This window comes from Merops nubicus, unplaced genomic scaffold, assembly GCF_000691845.1.
Source record: "Merops nubicus isolate BGI_N331 unplaced genomic scaffold, ASM69184v1 scaffold1681, whole genome shotgun sequence".
NCBI lineage: Eukaryota > Metazoa > Chordata > Aves > Coraciiformes > Meropidae > Merops > Merops nubicus.
In genome coordinates this window covers 1,255-23,889 of record NW_008586019.1, presented here as the reverse complement: position 1 = coordinate 23,889, position 22,635 = coordinate 1,255, and the positions used below count along the sequence as shown (strand labels likewise).

Below are 22,635 nucleotides of genomic sequence, written 5' to 3'. Positions count from 1 at the left end.
CACACACAAAACAATAACAACTTGCCCGCGGTAGGCCCGAATGCCTGGCAAATAGACAAGCTCGTTGAACAGAAAACACAACAGACCAAGAAACAGTAAAGTCGCAACAATAATCAAGGGTACCCTCAGGGAAGCGCAGAAATGTTCCTGTAGAGAAAAATATGAATACACCCGGGGAGGAAAAGTATCTCTCAGCGTTGGCTGAGGTAAATAAGCTTACCCACACGGCGTCGCACGTGGGGGCGATGGCGAAGGAGCGAATTCGTCAATCCATCCTGTCATTGGTATGGTTCCGTGTCGACCCTGTCCCAATTTTGAGGCCAATATTGGGGTGATATTTATACTCGAGTTTTAACATTGCATCACCGGAGTGTACGTGCGGGTGGGGATGACTATAGACAATAGTATTGCTCAAGTTAATGCCGCAAAGTCCGGTGATTTTACACCTGCATGGGTGGGGGGTAGTGGCTCCTTTTGTTTTGGGCTTAAGCCATCAGAAGACTGGGACCCCGGTTTCACGCTCCTCCGGGCACCCAGATAACACCAGATATCGATCTGGTGATGGTCGCCACACTTGCCCAGTGCTTAGCACCTCACCAGTGCTGGCACCTCACCCAGTGCTGGGTCTAGGGCTTCCAGGCATACAGCTGCAGGGTGCACTTGGTGACTCAGACTTTGTCATTAACTGCATTCTCTTTACAGAGGGGTTCAAAAAACATGTAGATGTGGCACCTGGGGACATGGTTTAATGGTCATGGTAGTGTTCGGTGATGTTTGGACTTGATGATCTTGGTGGTCTTTTCTAACCTTAATGATTCTGTGATTCTCTCTTTGTTTTAATTTGCCATGTCTTGGATAAGAAGGTTTGTAAGACCAGTAGAAGGTAACAAGTAGAGTTTTGGAGAAATATTTTTAACCTCCTGCATGTTGAAGCATGTTGTTTTGGGACATTTCCCTGGCTGCAGGGTAAAACGGGGGTCCATAAATAAGGGCTTGGATACAGAAACCACTCTATGGGGAGATTTTGAGTGGCCCCATGTTCAAGCCTGGGAGCTCTGGCTTCTGCTCCACACATGGCATGAGCTGAGGTCTCTCCTGTTGCATGCTCCATGTCATTGGTGCCACCTTGTTACTTAGGGAGTTATCTTCTCCAGCCAAAGTTTCCATAAAATGTAGAGTTTAGCTGTGAGAGGAGTTCATGGAAGGCAGGGAAGAGAAATGGTGTGTTGTGGAGAAAAGAATGGAGTAGAACAGGGTGTGAGAGGAGAAAAGTGGAAGGAAAAGTCATGGGGAATTAACAAACCAAAGTTCAGTGCAAGAACTTATGGAAGGGGAAGCTAATACTGAAAGAAAACTGGGTTTGGTTGTCCTGTCTCTTAGGCTTCACTTGTTCAGTGTGTTTCCTGCCCATCAGCAGTACACGTGTGTCCAGCTCTCCTGGCCAGGGCGTGGAGGATAAGGGACATGAGCTGTTGAGTCCACTTGGCATTCCTTGGGTTCTTTCTGACAGATGTCCTTGAACCCCTTATCTTTGGGCATGCTCTTTACACCCTTGGGGAGCAGAGACCATCTGGGATCTTTTGCCACAAGATCTTGTCTCATCCCTCCTAACTCATCAGCAAAATTCATGACTCTGACTATTCTCCTTATTCGGGCATTTTATGGCTCCAATTCTGTTCTTTATCCTGCTACCTTATCTTCTGGGCTTCAGTTTGCTCCTCTTCTTTCTGTCTTGTCATGTGAATGAATCCAGCAGATCAGTGATGCTCTCTAGCAATTAACACTCGCAAATTAACACTTGCTGTTCCTTTACTCTTTCCTCTGGTGTTTCTTTCATTGCCTTCACACATATGTTTTCATTCATACCAACATGACTATGTCTCTTGCAAGTCTTGACAACATAAAGAGGCAATTCAGAGCATTAAAAAAACAAAACAAAAGCCAAAAACCTAACCTCAGAAAAAAAAGAAGACAAGTGCAATGGAATATGTAGACCATGGCAGAGAAAAAGGAGGAGCCCACAGAAGGGAGACGAATTAAGGACAGCTAAAATCAGCAGGGAATGTAAAAGTGAAAGAGCACTTAAAGAAGACATTCAGAGAGAAACTCTTCTTTTAAATAATGTTTCTCAAGCAGCAAGTGCTGTACTGAAGTGGAGCTCTAGAATCATATAATTGTTCTGGTTGGAAGAGACCTTTAAGATCACAAAGTAAAACCATCCCCCAGCACTGCCAGGTCCCCGCTGACCCATATCCCTCAGCACCACATCTCCACAGCTTGGAAACCCCTCCAGGGATGGGGACTCCACCACTGCCCTGGGCAGCCTGGCACAGCCCTGGACAACCCTCCAGAGGAAGAAACTGTTCCTCAGGGCCAACCTCAGCCTCCCCTGGGGCAACTCGAGGCCAGTCCAAATACTTTTCACCTTGGCTACATAGATGGTATTTTTCAGTCAGCTTTGTGATTTGTTTTCATTTTTTCCTTTATTCCTCTGTAACTGTATGGTTTTGTACTTGATTTACTGCTTTATTTCATAGAATCACAGAGAATAGTTTGGGTTGGAAGAGACTTTAAAGATCATCTAGTTCCAAACCCCCTACCATGGGCAGGGACACCTCCCACTAGAGCAGGTTGCTCAAAGCCCCATCCAACCTGTCCTTGAACACCTCCAGGGATGGAGCACCCACGACCTCTCTGGGCAACCTGGGCCAGTGTCTCACTACTCTCATAGTGAAGAAATTCTTCCTAATTTCTAATCTAAATCTTCCTTTCAATCAAATAATCTTCCAGTTTGAAGCCATCATCCTTTGTTCTTTCGCTACAAAGCCTCTTCCCAGCTTTCTTGTGGACCCCCTCTAAATACTGGAAAGCCACATAGAAGGTCTCCCTGAAGCCACCTTATGATAAAACTGCATGTAGTTTATTGTGCTGGGACAGCTGTAGCTTGTAACCACCAAGTCTGTAATGGCTCCTTCTGGGTGATGATCTGACACAACTGTGGAACCAAACGTGCACTGTGTTTTCCTGAGGTTGTTCCAGCCTCTTGTCTTCCTAGGGGACACACCACCCCATCATCCCACCTTGCCTTGCACCACACAGGTCTCCTTGGAGCTCGCAGCTGACAACAAGGACTTCCCCTCCACCACTGCCAGGTCGGCCGTGGCTGCACCCCCTGTCCCAGCCCACGCCATTAGAAGTCCTCGGCTGGAATTCCAGGAGCCCAACAGGAGGAGTGGAAGAGGAGAAACCCTTCCTTGCTTGAGGCTCACCAACGGTGAGGACTTCCAGAAGACTGGAGCAGCCAGCACAAGCACCGTGCCCCCACCACAGGCTGTACCAACCTCTGTAGCCCGTAACCTCATGACACAAATAAGTGCACCTGAAGAAGACGGGTTGTTACTGCACGTGCTGCTGATGGTGCCTGATGGAAAGGATTTTGTTGCTGAAAACTCCAGTATCCACAGTTCTTGTAACGTGTATTTAACCTGCAAGCTGCTCAGCACCGAGGAGGCAACGAGATCTGCTGTTGTGTGGGGCACGACACAACCTGCCTTTCATTTTTGTCAGGCAAGTCTCCTGTCGTTCACTTAATGCTGATGGAAATATCCTGTCCTGCAGTGGTAAACAGACTGCAAAGAAAAGTTACTTCTGTCTGTGTAGGAACTTCTCTGCATGGCTCTGTCCAGGATATTAGAAGTATTTTCAGTATTGCATTGGCTCCATTGCACAGATTGAAATGCAGCTCCTTGAATTAGCCAAATAAAAAAAAGCAATTTTTGGAGTACAAAAGAGAGGTAGTCAGAAAAGTTTTGGTGAAAATGGAAAAAAATTTGGCTTTTCTTTTCCTCCATTTTGGCAAGCAAACACGTTGTTGATGGCATCTTCATGGCATACAGAGGTAGAATTTTCTTCTTTGCTCCATTGCCTGGCATTTTTTTTTCTTCTCAGTGAAGAAGATCATGACATACTTCTGAAGACAAAATTTCTGAAGGAAATATGAAGAAGAATTTTTGTAAGAAAGAATTTCTGAAGAAACATTTTTCTGAAGGAAATCTGTTTTTTTCTTCATTGAGAAGAAAAAGAATGCCACACAATGGACTGAAGAAGAAAATTCAACATCTATGGAGAACTGGGAGCTACTGTTCTAATACCAGCCAGAGCCTTCCCCTGCAAACAGCAGAATTTTGGGTCTTTAATAATGTTATGAGTTTCTCATTTGTTTATGGAGGATATTTTGCTTTGGCAACATCCGGATGCTCCAATGCATTTGTTTTATTTTTGACAATACCTATTGATCCGTGGGACTCCTCAGTCTGCAGCTGAAAGGGTAAAATGTAAAAACCATACCAGATGACACCTGAAACACTTCTCTGAAGTGCATTTATTTTCCTGGCTAGTTCTTTTCCAAGCCAACTAATTCTCTGCAACCTGTTAGGCAAATAGACATTTAATTTTGATTTCTATATCTAAAGAGCACAGTTCTGTAGAGGGGAATGATATAAGCTGAAAACAAAAGTTACCAGAATGCTCAATAGTTAGGAAATCACTTCCAGTGTGTATTGTGTGTACTAACTCTGTGTGAAACTCTGACAGGTGATGCCTTTTCCCTTGACTCCCAAACACTTGGAGCGCCTCAAGAACAACGTCATGATTATTGAAGCATGGAACAAGATGGGAAGCCCTGGCTGTGACAGGCTGCTGGGATTAGTGAAACTTCCTCTGCATCAGTTTTACATCTCATTCAAGTAAAGATCTTTTTTCTGTATTTTATTGGGTTGGGATATATCTGCTGCTCAGAGGAAGAAGGGAAGAATCACAGGATCCCAGCTGGTGAGGGTTGGAAGGGACCTCAGGAGATCATCTCCTCTAACCCCCCTGCTCCAGCAGGTCACCCACAGCAGGGTGCCCAGGGTCGCAGCCAGCCACGTTTGGAATCTCTCCAGAGCAGGAGACTCCACAGCCTCTCTGGGAAGCCTGCTCCAGGCTCGGCCACCCTCACACCAAAGAAGTTTCTCCTCCTGCTCAGGTGGAACCTCCTGGGTTCCAGTTGGTGCCCGTTGCCCCTTGTCCTGTCGCTGGGCACCAATGACAAGAGGCTGGCCCCAGCCTCTTGCCCCCCGGGGCCCTTTAGCTCTTGCTCAGCATTGATCAGATCCCCTCTGAGGCTTCTCTTCTGCAGCTCAGCAGCCCCAGGGCTCTCAGCCTGTCCTGGCACAGAGATGCTCCAGGCCCCTCAGCAGCTTCGCAGCCTCCACTGGACTCTCTCCAGTAGCTCCTGGTTTCTCTGGAACTGGGGAGCCCAGAGCTATACATAGGACTCCCAAAGTGGCCTCACTGGGGCAGAGTAGATAGGGAGGACAACCTCCCTTGACCTGTTGCCATACTCTTCTTCATGCACCCCAGGAGGCCATTGGCCTTCTTGGCCATATGGGCCCATTGCTGGCTCATGGGCAAATTGTTGTCTTCCAGCACTCCCAGGTCCTTCTCCTTGGAGCTGCTTCCCAGCAGGTCACCCCTCACCTGTCCTGGTCCATGGGGTTATTCCTCCCCAGGTGCAGGACCCTCCACTTGCCCTGATTGAACACCATGAGGTTCCTCTCCACTCTCCAGCCTATCCAGGTTGATGGTGTCAGAGGTTAACATAGGAGGGTTCCTAATATAGGAAAGGGCAGTTTTGTCCTGGCAAGCTTCCTCTGGCACTTTCCTGAGCAGCACAGAGGTAAGTGACACTGTCCTCATACAGAAACCCAAGTAGTCTCTGAGAAGTGAAGACCTTGGGCTGCATCAGGCTTGGAGCTAGGTTAGCTTGTGGTCCTATAAAAAGAGTAAAACAAAGAGATCAAAGTGACTCCACAGGAAAATGCAAGTGTGGCTTTTTCATTGATGAGTTTTCCATGGTTACAGCTTCTGGAGAGATTTTGTTGCTGCTGATGCTCTGCGTTGATCTGATTCCTAGGGTCAGGTTGCACAGTGCATGACAATGCTGGTGGTATCAAGAAGGTCTCTAAGTACTTCGTGTTTTAATTGTCATTTTATCCTGTGGGTCTCTCCAGAGCCCTTGGTTCTTTTCAGTTCAGTGTTGTTGCTTCTTGTTCAGTAAAATACCTGCTTAAAGTGATTTAAATTGATGGAAAAACTGGACAGAAGAGATTAGTGGTGAGGCTTTGGACCAGGCTGTCCAGGGAGGTGCTGGAGTCCCCAGCCCTAAAGGGGTTCAAAAACATGTAGACATGGCACTTGGGAACATGGTTTAGTGGTCATGGGAGTGTTGGGTTGATGGTTGGATCTGATGATCTTCGAGGTGTTTTCCAACCTTAACTACTCTATGATTCATGCAAAGAATTAATTCCTTTTATTGTGGTCAAACTAGTGAGAGGTAGAAATCAGATGATGCTTGAACTGACTGGCTGTTACTTTGTTAATTATTAGTTTATAATTTATTTCTTTTATTAGTTTTATTAGCTTATATTTTATTTATTTTTATAATTTCTTCAGTAATCCACTGTAGTTCACTTGTGTAGATCTTCAGTGTGTTATCAGAGGTTTTTACATCTCTCTGAGAGAGTCCCTGTTCCTTCTTTTCTTCTTGCCCAAGTCCATCCCTGAAGGCATGTAACTGCCTCATAAAAATATAATATGGCTGCAGCATATTAAAAGGAGTCTTGTTCCAGTTCATAACCTCGCTCACAGATCTCTGGGCTGGTGCACAGCTAGGGATGTGCTAGTCCTTGGAGAGCTGTGCTTTGTCATTGCTGCAAATAGCTCCTGGACCTGTGCTTTGTGAAGACTACAAAGCCCTTACTCCCAGAAGGACCTGGAGAGGCTGGAGTGTGGCCAGAGAAGGGCAACGAAACTGTTTGGGAAGGGTCTAGAGCCCAGGTGTGGTGAGGAGCAGCTGAGGGAGCTGGGAGTGCTGAGCCTGGAGCCAAGGAGGCTCAGGGGAGACCTTCTGGCTCTCCACAGCTCCCTGACAGGAGCCTGGAGCCAGGTGGAGATCAGGCTCTTCTCACAAGGAACAGGACAAGCAGAAGTGGCTTCAGGTTGGGCCAGGAGAGGTTGAGGATGGAGCTTGAGGAACAATTTGTTGCCCTTGAGGGTTGTGGAGGGCTGTGCCTGGCTGCCCAGGGCAGTGGTGGAGTCCCCATCCCTGGAGGGGTTTCCAAGATGTGGAGATGTTGTGCTGAGGGACATGGGTCAGTGGGGACCTGGCAGTGCTGGAGGAGCAGTTGGACTTGTTGATCTGAGAGGTCTCTTCAAGCCAAAGCAATTCTGTGGTTTGAAGACTGTATGACATGCATCAAGGGGATGTATCTGGGAGAAATGGAGATAGATTGGTTTCTAACTGCAATGAATGTCCCACCTGAACAGAGCTTTGTGTGGCCATGGTCACATTCAAATGGCATATTCTAATGGTGGGGTTTTGTTCTTGGTTTTGTTTTGTTCACTATTTGTTCTAATCCTTTCTAGAGATCGTAAGATTTCCCAGCTGCTCCTTCAGGCTCAGTACCCCGTGGTTGCTGTGGACAGCTACATGCCCGTGGTTGATGTGTTTTCTGGCAGTAGAAGGGGAAGCCTGAGGGTCATTCTGGCCATGGGCTCAGCTGATCAAATTGTGGCCCTGCAGAGGCTAAAAACGGAAGGGGGGCTGGTACCTCCCATCACACAGAGACCTTCCCACGCTCTGGACCCTCCTCCTCCGCAGCCCACAACGGTATTGCTCCATAAATCCCCATCTGTGTTATTCAGGCTGCATGGAAAGGATTTTCCCAGTGGGTTCATTAACAGACTGGTGCCCCAAACCTCTTTGGATGCTGCAGCCACTTTTGTTATCCATGGTCACATTCTTTGCAGAATTGTATCATTTCTACTTTTATTTTTCCCCACTTTTCCTCACCAGTCTTGACATTTATTGCCCTGCACGTCCACTCCTTCAACCTACATAATAAGTGCAGTTAAAAACCAAAACAAAACAAAAACAAAAAAAAGGGGAATTCTACAAAATCTCAACTCTCACAGCCTTATCTCTATCATACAGGTTTTGCCACTGCTCTTGAGCTGGGTATGTGAGATCTTTCATGCTTTTTACATGTTGCTTTTTTTGGATTTTGCACCAAAAAATTGCTGTCAGGCTCTCAAAGTGTCCATCAAACTCAGAGATAAAATAACAGATGGGTGGTTTGGAGCCCCCCGTCTCAGGCTTCATAGAAACATATTCCCAGTCCTCTTGTCTTCTGTCTCCTAAGGAGTTGTCCTTTCTGCATGGATCTCCTTTGTTTTATTAGCAGTTGACCCAAGAAGGGGAAGACCTGATGGAGCATGTGTTTGAGTTCCATGTGGAGAGTGTGAGAGGACTCATTCCCTTGCAGTCCACCGTGTGGGGAGAGGCTGACTGCTACATACAGTACTATTTCCCAGTGCAGGAGCCTGGTCATGGTGCACTGCAAGGATCTGAACTGCAGGAGCATGGTAGGTTTCTTTGATGTTACATCCTTAGTCACAGCATCACTGGTTAAATATTGTTAAGCAGTGTTCTCCCTGCTTAAATGAGAGGGTTTCTCTTTCTCTGAGCTTCCAAACCAGTGTGGGCAGCAGGGCAGGGAGGGGATCCTGCCCCTCTGCCCCGCTCTGGGGAGACCCCCCTGCAGTGCTGGGGCAGCTCTGGAGTCCTCAGCACAGCAGAGACAGGGACCTGCTGGAGCGGGGCCAGAGGAGCCCCAGCAATGAGCCGAGGGGGGAACCCCTCTGCTGGGAGCCCAGCAGGAGGGAGCTGGGCTTGGGCAGCCTGCAGAGGAGAAGGCTCCAGCTGGGGAGACCTTTTGGGGGCTGGCCAGTACCTGAAGGGCCCTACAGGGAAGCTGGGCAAGGACTGGTTACAAGGGTGTGTAGCGAGAGGACAAAGGACAGTGCTTTTAAACTCAAGCAGAAAAGATGTAGATTAGACATTAGGAGGAAGTTCTTAACTCTGAGGGTGATGAAATACTGGACCAGGCTGCCCAGAGAAGTACTTGATGTCCCATCCCTAGAGCCATTCAAGGTCAGGCTTGATGGGTCTCTGAGCAACCTGCCCTAGTTGCAGATGTCCCTGCTCCCTGCAGGAGGGTTGGACTAGATGACCTTGAAAGTACCTTCCCACCCAAACCAGTCTGTGATTCTAAGTTCAATGGAAGCTTTACTTACACAAGCCTTTCAAGATGCTCAGTTTCATGGATACGCCAAGAGAAGACTCATCTGGTTTAGATCATTGGGATTATAAGGGTGTATTTACAGAAGTTGAATTGTAGAAAAAGACTTAGTGTTGATTTTGGCTGCTTTGAGTCACCAAACTGTATTTCCTCTGAAAAATGAGAGTTGGTAACATGGTAACTGCTGTGGACTGTGCCACCTTCAAGCCACATCTAACAGTAATTTTCAGTCTGTGGCTCACAGGTTTGTGGGACTGCATGAATTGTTTGTAAAAGATTTGTGAAGTGGAGCTCAGAAGAGCAAACCTGGCAGGAGGATTCAACTCCTTGTCCCCAGGTCCTGCCTCCTGAAGGACTGCAAATAGAAAAAGGCTGAAACCCTCAGACACAACCATTTTTGAACTAGTTCTGCTTGACTTGCAGGCCTCAAATTAAAGCCCTTTCGCACGGCAACCACTCTGTGTGTCCCTGATCCCGTCTTTCATGGCGAGCACCATCACTCTTTGTTGGCTCCTGCCGATGTCCCAGTCCAGAGGCTCCTGGTGAGTGCGTTTATGGCACCAGCAGCGGCTGGAGGAGGAATCCAGTTTGAAGTCTGGTGCAGGTACTGAATAACATCCTAATCTTTGTAGATGTCACAGCAGGACGGGTAGAGATGTATCCAGTACTGAAAGATCTCTAGGTATAGGATGGTTGTTTAATAACCAGGGCAAAAACAGGGAGCTCCTCAGCATTTGGTGATGGATTTAAGTTTGCATTTAAGACACATGAGAGATTTTTCCAAAAAAAAAGTGGTGATTGTTCATTCCTTACAACTTCCTTAGGAAGTGTGTACTCTTACTTTGTTTTCTTTCACTTTGTTATCAGCATAGGGATCTAAAAGTAGTGTGTAAATGCTTGGCACATCTAAGTTGTACTTAATAACATCCTGGCAGGGCTATTTTTTCGTTGGTTTTTTTGTTGGTTTCTTTTTTTTTTACCCTAGTACCAGTCACCAATTACAAACAAAATACTAGAAAATGTTTCCAAGTTCAACTTGTAGTTTCTTTGGTGACTGAATTACTAATAATGAAAAGCAGAGACCATGGAGATGGAGAGCTTCAGTAACGCATAATAATTATAATGTGTTGCTTCAGCAGTAAACAAAGCTATTTAAAATTTTCAAAGTCACACAAGAATTATTACATGCTGGATGAGGTTACACTGATGTTGGTAATGACCAGAGCGGTTGAAGTGACCAATTATTAGTACCTGGCAGTTCCAAAATGTGCTTTAGCTTAGTTTCCTGCAGCCAATTGGACTTGGGTTTAATCTTGCCCTGACCACTCCCTGATAGTAGCTGGTAAATTTAGGCTGTTTTGAGTGAAAGGAGCAAATCACTGTGCCACAAAATTTTTAAGAGTGCTCTAACCATCCCCTCGCTAGTTTGCAATATTTGAAATGGAAAAAGCTTCCCAAGAGATCCTTGTAATTGGGAAGGAGATGAAATATTGACTGCTAGATGCCAAGGCAGAGAGTGATACTGTCAGCATCTTGAACTACTTGAACTGGTCCTAGAAGCATATGGGGAGAAAGTAGGAACCAGGAGGTGTAATATTGCAAGATGCTGGGACTATGGATCAGTCAATGCTCTACCCAAGACTCATCAGTCAGTTAATGTTCAGGATTTGTCCCAGAATGGAAAAGGAAACACAAGCCTATGGCACTACAGTGTTAGTCAAAGCCTGTCTCTGATGTGCCTGTTGTTCATTAGACACAAAACCAAAGCTTGCTTCAGGATCAGCCTGAAGCCAGGTAGCACAGTAAGAAATGGTCTAGAGTCATTTTTTACAAACTGGTACCAGGAATCTACAAGCAGCATTTTGATTTATTAATGGAAATCGGGAGTGGAGGTCATTCGGTGCTAGATCCTTCTCTTGTTTTCCTTTGGGGTCCAAATTTTTAGTGGAATTTCTGCTAGTTGACTTGCTAGAACTAGTGCAAAAGCACATTTGTACCACTATCCACTGGAGCACTTACTGTTTGGTTTTTTTTTTTCCCTGTGGAGATTCAGTTACTTGAGTTAACCCTTAGCTGTTGTGGTTGAAGACACACAAATTGAAGTCGACTTGCGTGCAGTTGTTAGAGAAATAATGATCATTTTGTCATCATCAAACCAGTATGATTGATGCTGCTCCTTTGTGTCTTACCAGGTATTATTACCCAAATGTCAGAGACCAGATGGTTGCCAAAGGGACCTTGCCTTTGTCACGGCTCTGTGCCATGGTGACTATGCAGCAGCGGGAAGAAATTGGGATACAGACTTTCAGTCTTCCATTGGTCCCCAGGACTGAGTCCTCAGAGGAATTTCATCTGCGATCCTCAGGTAAAGAGGGATGCTGTTGCCCTTCCTGGCCTGGCTTGGGTCAGCAGCACTAGTGTGGCCAGCAGGAGCAAGGCAGGGATAGTGCCTCTGCACTCTGCACTGGGGAGTTGGACCTTGAATCCTGGGGTCAGTTTTGGGCCCCTTCCTTCGAGAAGGGCCTTGAGGGGCTGGAGCGTGGCCAGAGAAGGGCAACAAAGCTGCTGGGGAAGGATCTAGAGCCCAAGTGTGGGGAGGAGCAGCTGAGGGAGCTGGGGGTGCTGAGCCTGGAGCAAAGGAGGCTGAGGGGAGACCTTCTGGCTCTCCACAGCTCCCTGACAGGAGGCTGGAGCCAGGTGGGGGTCAGGATCTTCTCCCAAGGAACAAGGGACAGGACAAGAGGAAACAGCCTCAAGTTGCATGGGGGGAGGTTTACGCTGGACATTAGGTACAATTTGTTGCCCTGGAGGGTTGTCCAGGGCTGTGCCAGGCTGCCCAGGGCAGTGGTGGAGTCCCCATCCCTGGAGGGGTTTCTAAGCTATGGAGATGTGGTGCTGATTGGTCAGTGGGGACCTGGCAGTGCTGGGTTGATGGCTGGACTTGGTCTTAAAGGTCTCTTCCAACCTAAACAATTCTATGATTCTGCAGCATCTTACTCAGTCTCAGCAGATTTCACATGGAATTATTTTTGTGCATAAATAGAACAAGCTTTGTATTAAGCTGTATAATGAAGTGTTGGTTCTACTGGATATAACTAGAATGCATTGACCATCTTTCTTTCCTCCATTTAATCCAGGCTTGCTTGATCTGAGTGTGAGATACCAACGATCCATGAGAACAGCAGCAGGAACAGCTGCTCAAGCTGTTTCTCTTTCTGTGCAGATCCACAGAGCAGCTGGTTTGCAAGCAGCAGCTAGGTAAAGCCTAATTCCAAAAGGGAGATTGCAGCTTTGTCTCTTAAAATAGCTTTATCTGGAGGCAGCAGGCTGAGGTGTTAAAACAAACTGTGACTGCCCAACTTTACATCTGCGGAGCCCAAGATTCAAACTGGATTCTGATTAGAAATGGAAATAACCTCTGATGTTCTTTGTGAAGTTGGTTTTGTCCCTCAAGCTGCAGTACAGTGGAGCAGCATTAGTTCTGCAGAAGGGCTGAGATGCTAAGGGAATGTTTTTCTACACCAAAGCCTTGTGTAAAAACTGGCTGATATGAAATGGTACCTCTGGGGCATTGGATCTTGGTGTTGCTGATGCTATTTAAAAGGTAGCTGAGATTTGTCCTCTTGAATTTCACTGGGGAAGCATTGCTAACTAACTAGAAGGTGAAACTTGTTCCTATTCACCAGAAGGCTGCTGCTCTAAGTGCATGATATCACCTGAACTTAGTTCCAATATATGATTTTCACAAATTAAGAAAGGGATAGAAGAGAGGGAATCAGCTCCCTAAGAGAAGGATGGCTCCTGTCATTCCAGAACAGTGCTCCCTGACCCTTTTCTTGGTGTTATTGAGCTCCTGTTCCATATTAATTCAAGTAGACTCTGTAAGATGAGGATCACTCCTGTATGGTGCTTGGAGCAGTTAAAGTGACCTCAGTGACCTGGGAGAAGTTAAAGACCTCAGGCTCCTCATCCTGAGTAATATGTGGGTCTGTTTTACTTGTAAATAATTCCATCTGCAAATTTCACCTCCTTTTGCTTGTCAGTAAAATTAGTTTGTGTTGGTCTTTAATTTCCCTCTAGAGGAGGTTTTCTGGGAAGTCATCCCACAGCTTTTTGTGGATGTTCTTTAAGTTGCTGAGCATTTTCTCACCCACTTTGGCCTCAGATCCTAACAATGATAAGAGCACAGCCACCAAGTGATGGACCTTGTGATTAGTTACTGTCACATATTTATTATTTCACATCTGTTCCTAGTATGTTCAGGTGAAAACAGAACTGCTGAACAATAATAGAGCCAGAACCCACAGCTGACTTCAAAATTCACTGGTTTGTCCCGTCTCTTCACCATGAAGACTTGAGACCTTTGCTTTAATTGTGTTGGTTTCTAGATTCCATGTACATTATGTTCATTCTGTCCTTTTCTTTTTCCATGCTCCATGAAGAGCTGTGGCACAGAAGAACCCTTCAGTCCAGTACTATGCAGGCGTGGGAGTTAATGCTTATGTCTCTGTGCACCTCTCCTTCCTGCCTGGGGCAGAGAGATGCAGCACACGAGTTGTGGCTTCTACCTTCTGCCCTGAGTTTGAGCATCACATGGAGTTTCCTTGTAACCTCATCATTCAGAAGAGCAGTGGAGAAGCTGCTTCTTTGGGGGAACTCTTGCAGTCTGCCAATATCATCTTCTCCATCTACCACCAGAGCACCAAGTCAGGTAAGGAGGACAAGTGATCACAAGTGATGGAATGCTGTTGCAGAACAATCCAGTCCACTTTGGTTTTAGTTTAGAAGACAGACTGTTCATGGAATGATTGAATTCTTCAGGTTGGAAAAGGTCTTTAAGGTCATCAAGTCCAACTGTTAACCCAGCATTGCCAAATCCATCATGAAACACAGACTGGTTTGGGTTGGAGGGACCTTTCAAGGCCTTTGAGTCCAAACCCCTGCAGGGAGCAGGGACATCTGCAACTAGAGCAGGTTGCTCAGAGCCCTGGCCAACCTCCCCTGGAATGCTCCCTGGGTCTATTCTGTGCAGTTGCTAATAGATATAATTACCTAAACTGCCTTCAGAGATGGTTTTGGGAGATACTGTTCTCCTTGTACAAAGAATTAAGGTTTCTAAGACTCCAAGAGGTCAAGTTTGACTCTTAAATGAATAGATAATGCAACTACCAGTAGCAGCACTTAACTTCTGGAGCACCCTGCCTTGGTATGGGCATGTCTTATCACCTCTGCTCCCTGAGAGGTAATGGAGCTCCATGAATCATAGAATGGGTTGGGTTGGAAGCGACCTTAAAGATCATCTCGTTCCAACCCCCCTGCCATGGGCAGGGACACCTCCCACTGGAGCAGGTTGCTCAAAGCCCCATCCAGCCTGGCCTTGGGCACTTCCAGGGACGGAGCATCCACAACGTCCCTGAGCAACGTGCTCCAGTGTCTCACCACCCTCACAGTGAAGAAAACTTCATAGGTCCTGAACCTCTCAGGAGAGGTGAGGTGATAACAACTTTCTTTCAAAGGAGATACTGCCTGAATCATTTTTAAATCTTGTGTTCCAGTCTGGCGTATTTACAAAATTACTGATTTTTCCAGCCCCTGAGACACTGACAGCTCGGACGTCCAGAGATTGTCTTCTTGGGACAGCCACAGTTCCAACCAGAGACCTGCTGAGAAGAAGATCAGGTAATACAACAGCGTTACACTGCTGACCTCTGTAAATGCTGTTGTAATTCCTTAAAACAATTTTCATTCCCATACTGGCGGGGTTTGTTGATTTTTTGGGTTTTTATTAGACCTAAGTTCTTTCAGACATCACATGTGCCTTCATTAATAATCCTGTATTAGAAAACTCACATCAAGGTGGTTGGTTGGAGATCTGTTTTCAGGGTGTAGGACATATGGTAGCTGAAGGAATAATCTGAGGCTACTATGAAGAAATGTAACTCCTTCCAAGCAAAAACCATCAAACCTCTGTAGTATTTTTTTCAGTACTGTTTATTTTCTACTTTAAGATAAGTCCAAGAGTTGTAGTGTTCAGTGGAGGACAAATTTGACCTTTGGAGATGTCAAGGCTGGAAACAAAGGCTTAGATAGGCTAGAAAGTAGTTGGATTAACGTTTATTAAAACTAAATGTAGAATATTTCCTCTCTCTAGTGTTACGTGATGATCATGTCTTGTAATAATGATGTTTTCATTATCATCTTGATTATTGGCTGTGACGCCAGCCCAGAAAGCCAACTGCATCCTGGGCTGCACCCGCAGCAGGGCAGGGAGGGGATCCTGCCCCTCTGCCCCGCTCTGGGGAGACCCCCCTGCAGTGCTGGGGCAGCTCTGGAGTCCTCAGCACAGCAGAGACAGGGACCTGCTGGAGCGGGGCCAGAGGAGCCCCAGCAATGAGCCGAGGGGGGAACCCCTCTGCTGGGAGCCCAGCAGGAGAGAGTTGGGCTTGGGCAGCCTGCAGAGGAGAAGGCTCCAGCTGGGGAGACCTTCTGGGGGCCTAACAGGACTTCCAGGGGCCTCTCAGAAAGCTGGGGAGGGACTTTTTACAAGGGCTTCTAGTGACAGGGTAAGGGGTGATGGCTTCAAAGTCGAGAAGGGAAGATTTAGATGGGACATTAGGAGGAAGTTCTTCAGTGTGAGAGTGGTGAGACACTGGAACAGGTTGCCCAGGGAAGCTGTGGATGTTCCATCCCTGGAAGTGTTCAAGGACAGGTTGGATGGGGCTTTGAGCAACCTGCTCTAGTGGGAGGTGTCCCTGCCCATGGCACTGGGGTTGGAATGAGATGATCTTGAAGGTCCCCTCCAAGCCAAATCTGTCTATGATTCTATGATTTCTACTTGAATCTCAGTGCAGTGCTGGTTTTCTCAAACATGAATTTTTGTGCTTATTTTTAATAGGGAGTGAGAAGGAAAAAAACTGAGAATGCCTAATTTTATAATTGGAAATTCGTGGGATATAGTCATAGAATCTTAGAATTGTTTAAATTGGAAAAGACCTTGAAGATCACCCCCTTCAACCATCCTTCCAGCACTGCCAGGTCCCCACTGACCCATGTCCCTCAGCACCACATCTCCACAGCCTGGAAACCCCTCCAGGGATGGGGACTCCACCACTGCCCTGGGCAGCCTGCCACAGCCCTGGACAACCCTCAAGAGCAAGAAATTGTTCCTCAGGGACAACCCAAACCTCCCCTGGTGCAACTTGAGGCTCTTTCCTCTTGTCCTGTTGCTTGTTCCTTAGGAGAAGAGCCCGACCCCCACCTGGCTCCAGCCTCCTGTCAGGGAGCTGTGGAGAGCCAGAAGGTCTCCCCTGAGCCTCCTTTGCTCCAGGCTTAACATTCCCAAGTCCTTCAGCTGCTCCTTACAAAATGTGCTCTAGACTCTGTATTTTTGGGTTAAAATGAGTGTCATTAATTAAATGCAAATTAATCCCTTTGGGATCAGAGCTACCAGTGAGGTTTGCTGAGGTCTAACAGATTGGAATTCATCAAAGCATTTCTGATCTGGAAAAGCAGCAAACTTTCACAAGAAATAAACATTTCAAGTCCTGGTCCATGACCAACAACCAGAGAGTGGAAAATTCTGTACTGATGTTTTTAAAAGGTAGGATTAGCCTAACTACAATCTTTTCTCCTGCAGGTATCTCAGGCTGGTACCCAGTTACCCTCCCTGAAGATCTGATGCCTTCAGACTGCACGAGCATCATGCAGGCCATCGTGGGAGGGCTGGAACTTTCTGTGGCCTTTGCTCATCAGGACGACAGAGAACGTGTGCTGGAAGCAGCGAAGCTCTTGGGGTGGAACACTGAGGAGAGCCACCGAGACAGCACGGACGATAGCGACGAATGGGAGCAGAGCTCCAGCCCCCTGACAGTGACCATCTCCATCCCAAGAGTGTGGCTCCCAGTCCACTGTGTCCTGCTCACGGGGCAGATGCACCTGGAGCAAAGCACCTACTGCTACCTCAGGTATAAGCTGTATGACCAGGAAGCCACGTGGACTTCGCTTCGGAGGCCAAAACTGAGCGACACAAAGACCGTTACGGTGAACTTTAAGAAACCAGTCAAGGTGACCCTCAGAAGGAGCCAAGGACTGCTTTGGTTCCTCAGAGAGAAGAAATTAGAAATCCAGGTGTGGTGGGCATATGGTAAGGAGAATGATGTGGAAAGACCACTTGATACAGATCGGCTCATCGGATCTGCCTACGTCGACCTCGCAGAGTTAGCAGAGAGGTCGAGGACAACACTAAGTGTTAGTGGTAAGTTCCTAAAGAACTTGGTCGTGTTTCAATCCTCTTGATTGATGTTTTAGTTCCCTCACTTCTCTACTCACTTGAAGAAAAATATTTACAGCTTTGTTTTGCCCTGTTTGCAACAGGCACTCAACTCCTCCTTTCGCTGAAGGTGAATGAGGTTGAAATGCTGAATTCTCTGAATTCCAAACGTAGTAGGTTTTATTTGGCAGTAAGGATCAGTAATAGGGAGAGCAATTAGTCTTTCAGGATTGATGAAGGATGTTTCTTCAGGATTATGGATTGGGCATCATGATAGAGTGAGAAGCAGGAAGAATACTGTCTCTGAAGGAGGCCGAATGCCTGGAGTGAGGGCAAATGATGGGGACAATCTTTTGAGCAGGGCCTGTTATGAAAGGACAAGGGGAGGTAGTTTTAAATTAAAAGAGGCAGATTTAGACTAAGGAGAAGGAAGAAATTCTTGATGCTGATGGTGGTGAGCCCCTGGCCCAGGTTTCCCCGAGAGGTGGTCGCTGCCCCATCCCTGGAACCATTCCAGGGGAGGTTGGCCGGGGCTCTGAGCAACCTGCTCTAGTTGCAGATGTCCCTGCTCCCTGCAGGGGGGTTGGACTGGATGACCTTGAAAGGTCCCTTCAACCCAAACCATTCCCTGATTCTATGACTAAGCTTTGACAAGGTCATGGAAACTTTTCTATTTGGTTACTGGGGCTTCTGTCATCTACATGGGATCCATCAGCCACCAGCTTGCAAGTAGGGTTGTGAACAGGTTATTGGCTCTTCTGTGTATGCTCGGGGGAGGGAGAAGGAACAAGAAAGAAAATAAATTTTGATGCTGTGTCTGTTGTATTCTCCATATGTGTATGTAATATTGAGCAGAGGCACAATCCCCAGGGCTCTCAGGAAGCTGATGTGATTTAAAATACTTATCTGAGCTGCCAGGGGGAAAATGGAAGTGTACCATATTTTGGGGATTGGTCACTGGTTTCAACCTTGACAAGCTGATAGTTCTACCAGCATACTGGGTGATACCTTGCTTAGAAATTACAATGAAAATCTGAGTTCATTCTGCTGGGCTGATGTGAGATCTGTGCTGTAATGAACCATACCAGCTATTTCCCCACTTTTCCTTCGGCTTGTTCAGCTGCTTTTTGGGGAATTCTTTTGCAGGAGTTTATCCATTGTTCAGATGCAATGCTGCAAACCTAGCAGGAGGTGCTCTGCGTGTTCACATCGTCCTTTCCTCCACGTCCACTCCTCTGCCCAGCAGACTTTATGGTGCTGAGGAATACAGCAACAGCGAAGAGGAAGGCACAGAGAGAGCCCCTGATCTGAGCCAACAGGTCTCTGAAAATCAGGCTCAGAACCTGGAGATCCTAAATTCAGAAACCCCCAATGGCAAACCACCAGAAGAAGATGTGATGTTTCTGGAAAACACAGTTGCTGTCCATATCCTTGTGGAAAGAGCAATGCATCTAAGTTTAAAAGGTAACAACACCAGCACCACCCTTTTTTTCTTTCTTTTTTATTTTCTTCTGTTTTGTTTTGTGTTTTTTTGGGATCTATCCATAACAAATACTGCCAGGAGCAATTTAAAAACAAATCCTTAAACTTACACTGGTACACCAAATGGATGTGGCAATATGTGTTCAATAGAAGAGGAAACAGCCTCAAGTTGCCCCAGGGGAGGTTGAGGTTGGCCCTGAGGAACAATTTCTTGCCCTTGAGAGTTGTCCCGGCCCATCCCAGGCTGCCCAGGGCAGTGGTGGAGTCACCATCCCTGGAGCGGTTTCCAAGCCAGTCCCCAGGGCAGAGATTTCTCTTCATTTTCTTCTCTCTGGGGTAGCCATCAGCATGTTGTGCTGCCAGGCCAGACCCTGCCATGCCAGAGGTGTCCTCAGCTTAAAGCTTTTATGTTTATGGGAGGCCAGCAGGAGAGAGTTGGGCTTGTTTCTGTTTCACACCTGAAATTTTGTGTTCAGTTTTGGTTCCTGCTGTACAAAAAATCTATGAACAGGCTGGAGGGGGTCCAGAGAAGGGCCACCAAGATGATCCAAGGACTGGGAAGATGCCATGTGAGGAAAGGCTGAGGAGACTGGGGTTGTTCAGTGTGGAGAAAAGAAGGCTCAGGGGAGACCTTCTCACTGTGTATTGAAAGGGTGGCTACAATGAAGCTGGAGACTCCCTTTTGACAAGGAATTCTCTAGAGAAGACAAGGGGTGATGGGGACGAGTTACTTCTGTGAAGGTTCTGATTGGACACAAGAGTAATTTTTTTTTACAATGAGAGCAGTCAGCTGTTGGAATCATCTCCCTCCACAGGGAAGTGGTGGAGTCCTAAGCACTGGATGCTTTGAAGATTCAGCTGGACAGGTTGTGCTGGGACAGCTTGTCTAGACCAGGCTTTTGCCAGGAAATGTTGGGCCAGATGATCCCTGAGGCACCTGCCAGGCTGGGATTTGAGGATTCCTCCCCACAATCCAGCTGTTAAACCAAAACTGCCTTTTGTAATGCTGTGTATTTCCTGTGTCTGCAGGTGGGATTGCCAAACTGGTCCAGCATGGAGGGCAGATCAAGCACTAGAACAGCCTCCTGGGGTCCTGGGTGTTACTCCCAGCTTTGTCTCTGACTTCTCAGCTGATCTTGGGCAAATGCTTTTTCTGTTTCTTCCTTGAATACTCCAGTTTCTGCTCTGTAAAAGATTCATATACAATTTGTTTCCATTGTGAATATAAAGTATTTTCAGCTCCACCAATGAAAAGGAATTATTTTCTAGATGGTGGATTTCTTCTCTTTTTAATTGCTGAACTGCCTTTAGATATTTTAAATTATTAGTATTATATAATGTATTTAATTCTGTATCATTTTAGGGAGTCCTCTGACAGACCGTGAGGTAACAGCCCCCAGTAGCTGTGTATCTTTTGCTGTTGCTGGTGCAGATGCTCCAGTCACCACCTGGGTCGTAGAAAATACAGACTCGCCAGTCTGGGACTTCCAGCAACAAGCAAGGTGGGTGATGTGGACTCTGACAGCCAGGCCCTCCAATGAACCTCAGCAGATCAAGTCATACCCTGTGATATTCGGTAATAAACCTGTGTGGCGTTTCTACAAGACATCACCATCCCTGGAGGTGTTCAGAAAACATGTGGATGTGGTGCTTGAGGACATGGTTTAGTGGGTTGATGGTTGGACTTGATGATCTTGGAGGTCTTTTCCAACTTTGGTGATTCTATACCAGTTTTTAAATTCATTCCAAGGCTGCTGAGCTGGGATTTTAGCTTGAGGGAAATTGTAATATGGAGATGAAAACATTAAAACTCTTATAGCTGAAGTTTAAAAGTTTTGTTGCAGTGTTTCCTTATGCTCAGAGTCACGTCCAAATTGCTTCAAGCAAATTAAAAGCTGTTCCACATTTTACACCTCAATTTTCAGTTTGTTTTTTTTTTCCAGAAACCAACTTCAAACATTACAGATTTCAGCCATAAACCTGTTGCTTTGCCATCACTCTTTTACCAACTCATGAGATAAACTCTCTTCCTGTTTTCTCATGGGTGTATTGTCATTACATTTACAAGGAGAGGGAAGTACTTTCTGAATAAGGAAAAGCCCAAACCACGTAAAGATAGTTACCCTTTTGAGGGCTCAATGATTTGAGGGTTTGTTGCATTCTGCCCACTCCATCATTCCAGGAAGAAGCTGATTTGTCTGGATAGATACGGTGGTGTTGAAACCTCAGAGGCATTTTGCTCCACTTGCTCATTTTGTCCTACTCTGCATAACAAATGATAATTTTATTCTTAACAGATTATCCAAAGAGCTTCTGGTGGACCCACAGCAAACCTTGGTCTTCAAAGTGTGGCATAAAGCAGGTAAAGTCTGTAGTGTGGTATTGAGAGGAGTGTCTTTTCTACATCCCTTTGGATCACTTGTATTTAATACAAGTAAAGTAAATTTTATGAAGAAAATCGAAGACGTAAAGACATTTTTTTTTTTTTTTTCCCCCTTGCACTAGAAGAACACCAGAGATAAATACCCATGGATTTCCTGCCCACTTTGCATCCTCCTTTTCCCCATTAATCATTTGGCAGGTTTGGTTTGTGTTCTTCCTGGGTTTGATTTGACAGTATTTTAGAGGTGGGATGTTCCTAGTGAAGGAAATTCTTCACTGTGCCTCTGCTGCTTGTCATCTCTGCCATTAGTTGAAATGTGCTCAGCCAGTTCCAATCAAATACTTTCATGGTAGCACGGATGTATTTTAACAGTTGGTCCTGTGTCCAGTCTCAGCACTCACTGGGGGAGTTGAGGGCTTGGGTTTTAAACATAAAACCATAAAAGCTCTTTCTAAGCATTTTTATTGAACCTGTTCTTTGTTGTTGAATGGTAAAAGTCGCTGCTAATAGTTCAAACTGGTGTTTTACTTCTTTTGTTGCCAGCAGAGATCCTCCAATGTTTAATTGTTACCAAGCAAGCACAAAAGCATGTGTGTGTTTGGTGGGAAGAGAACCCTGCTTCTGCAGTTCAAACTGCCAGGATATGGTCTGGCTGAAGGACAGACCTCAGAGGGTTGTGATCAGTGGCACAGTGTCTACCTTGAGGCCTGTAGCTCGTAGTGTTCCTCATAGGACAGAACTGGGTCCAGTCTTTTTCAGAGTCTTCATCAGTGACCTGGGTGAAGGGACAGAGTGGAACCTCAGCCAGTTTATTGATGGTACCAAACTGGGAGGAGTGGCTGACACAGCAGAGCTGGGCTGCGATTCATTGAGAACTGGACAGGCTGGAATGTTGGGTGGAGAAGAAGCTCATGAAGGGAATTTCAGCCAGGGCAAGTGTAGGGTCCTGCACCTGGGGAGGAATAACCCCCTGCACCAGGACTGGTGTAGGTTGAACTGCTGGAAGGCAGCGCCATGGTGGATGGCACTTAACCATGAGCTAGCAATGGGCTCTTGTAGCCAAGAAGGTTGATGGTCTCTTGGGGTGCATAAAGAAGAGTGTGGTCAGCAAGTTGAGGGAGGTTCTCTTCTCAATGTACTCTGCCCCAGTGAAGCCACCTCAGGAGTCCTGGGGCCAGTTTTGGGCTCCCCAGTTCCAGAGAGACTAGGAGCTACTGGAGAGAGACCAGGGGAGGCTGCGAAGCTGCTGAGGGGCCTGGAGCATCTCTGTGCCAGGACAGGCTGAGAGCCCTGGGGCTGCTGAGCTGGAGAAGAGAAGC

The 22,635-nt window shown here is 46.5% G+C and overlaps 1 protein-coding gene across 1 annotated transcript in view; it reads left to right on the top strand.

The window, feature by feature from the left end:
• The window catches only part of C2CD3 (C2 calcium-dependent domain containing 3), a gene marked incomplete at its 3' end in the record, with an annotated part of 34,787 nt that extends 13,492 nt beyond the window's left edge, over positions 1 to 21,295 (top strand). Inside the window, exons 13-25 of the mRNA XM_008948499.1 lie at positions 3,100 to 3,567; positions 4,594 to 4,745; positions 7,468 to 7,711; positions 8,283 to 8,466; positions 9,606 to 9,786; positions 11,375 to 11,547; positions 12,320 to 12,440; positions 13,625 to 13,893; positions 14,772 to 14,861; positions 16,819 to 17,436; positions 18,598 to 18,915; positions 20,297 to 20,435; positions 21,231 to 21,295. Of these exons, the coding sequence (XP_008946747.1) occupies positions 3,100 to 3,567; positions 4,594 to 4,745; positions 7,468 to 7,711; positions 8,283 to 8,466; positions 9,606 to 9,786; positions 11,375 to 11,547; positions 12,320 to 12,440; positions 13,625 to 13,893; positions 14,772 to 14,861; positions 16,819 to 17,436; positions 18,598 to 18,915; positions 20,297 to 20,435; positions 21,231 to 21,295 (3,022 nt within the window). The remainder of the gene's footprint in view (positions 1 to 3,099; positions 3,568 to 4,593; positions 4,746 to 7,467; positions 7,712 to 8,282; positions 8,467 to 9,605; positions 9,787 to 11,374; positions 11,548 to 12,319; positions 12,441 to 13,624; positions 13,894 to 14,771; positions 14,862 to 16,818; positions 17,437 to 18,597; positions 18,916 to 20,296; positions 20,436 to 21,230) is intronic.
• Between the last annotated feature and the right edge of the window lie 1,340 nt (positions 21,296 to 22,635).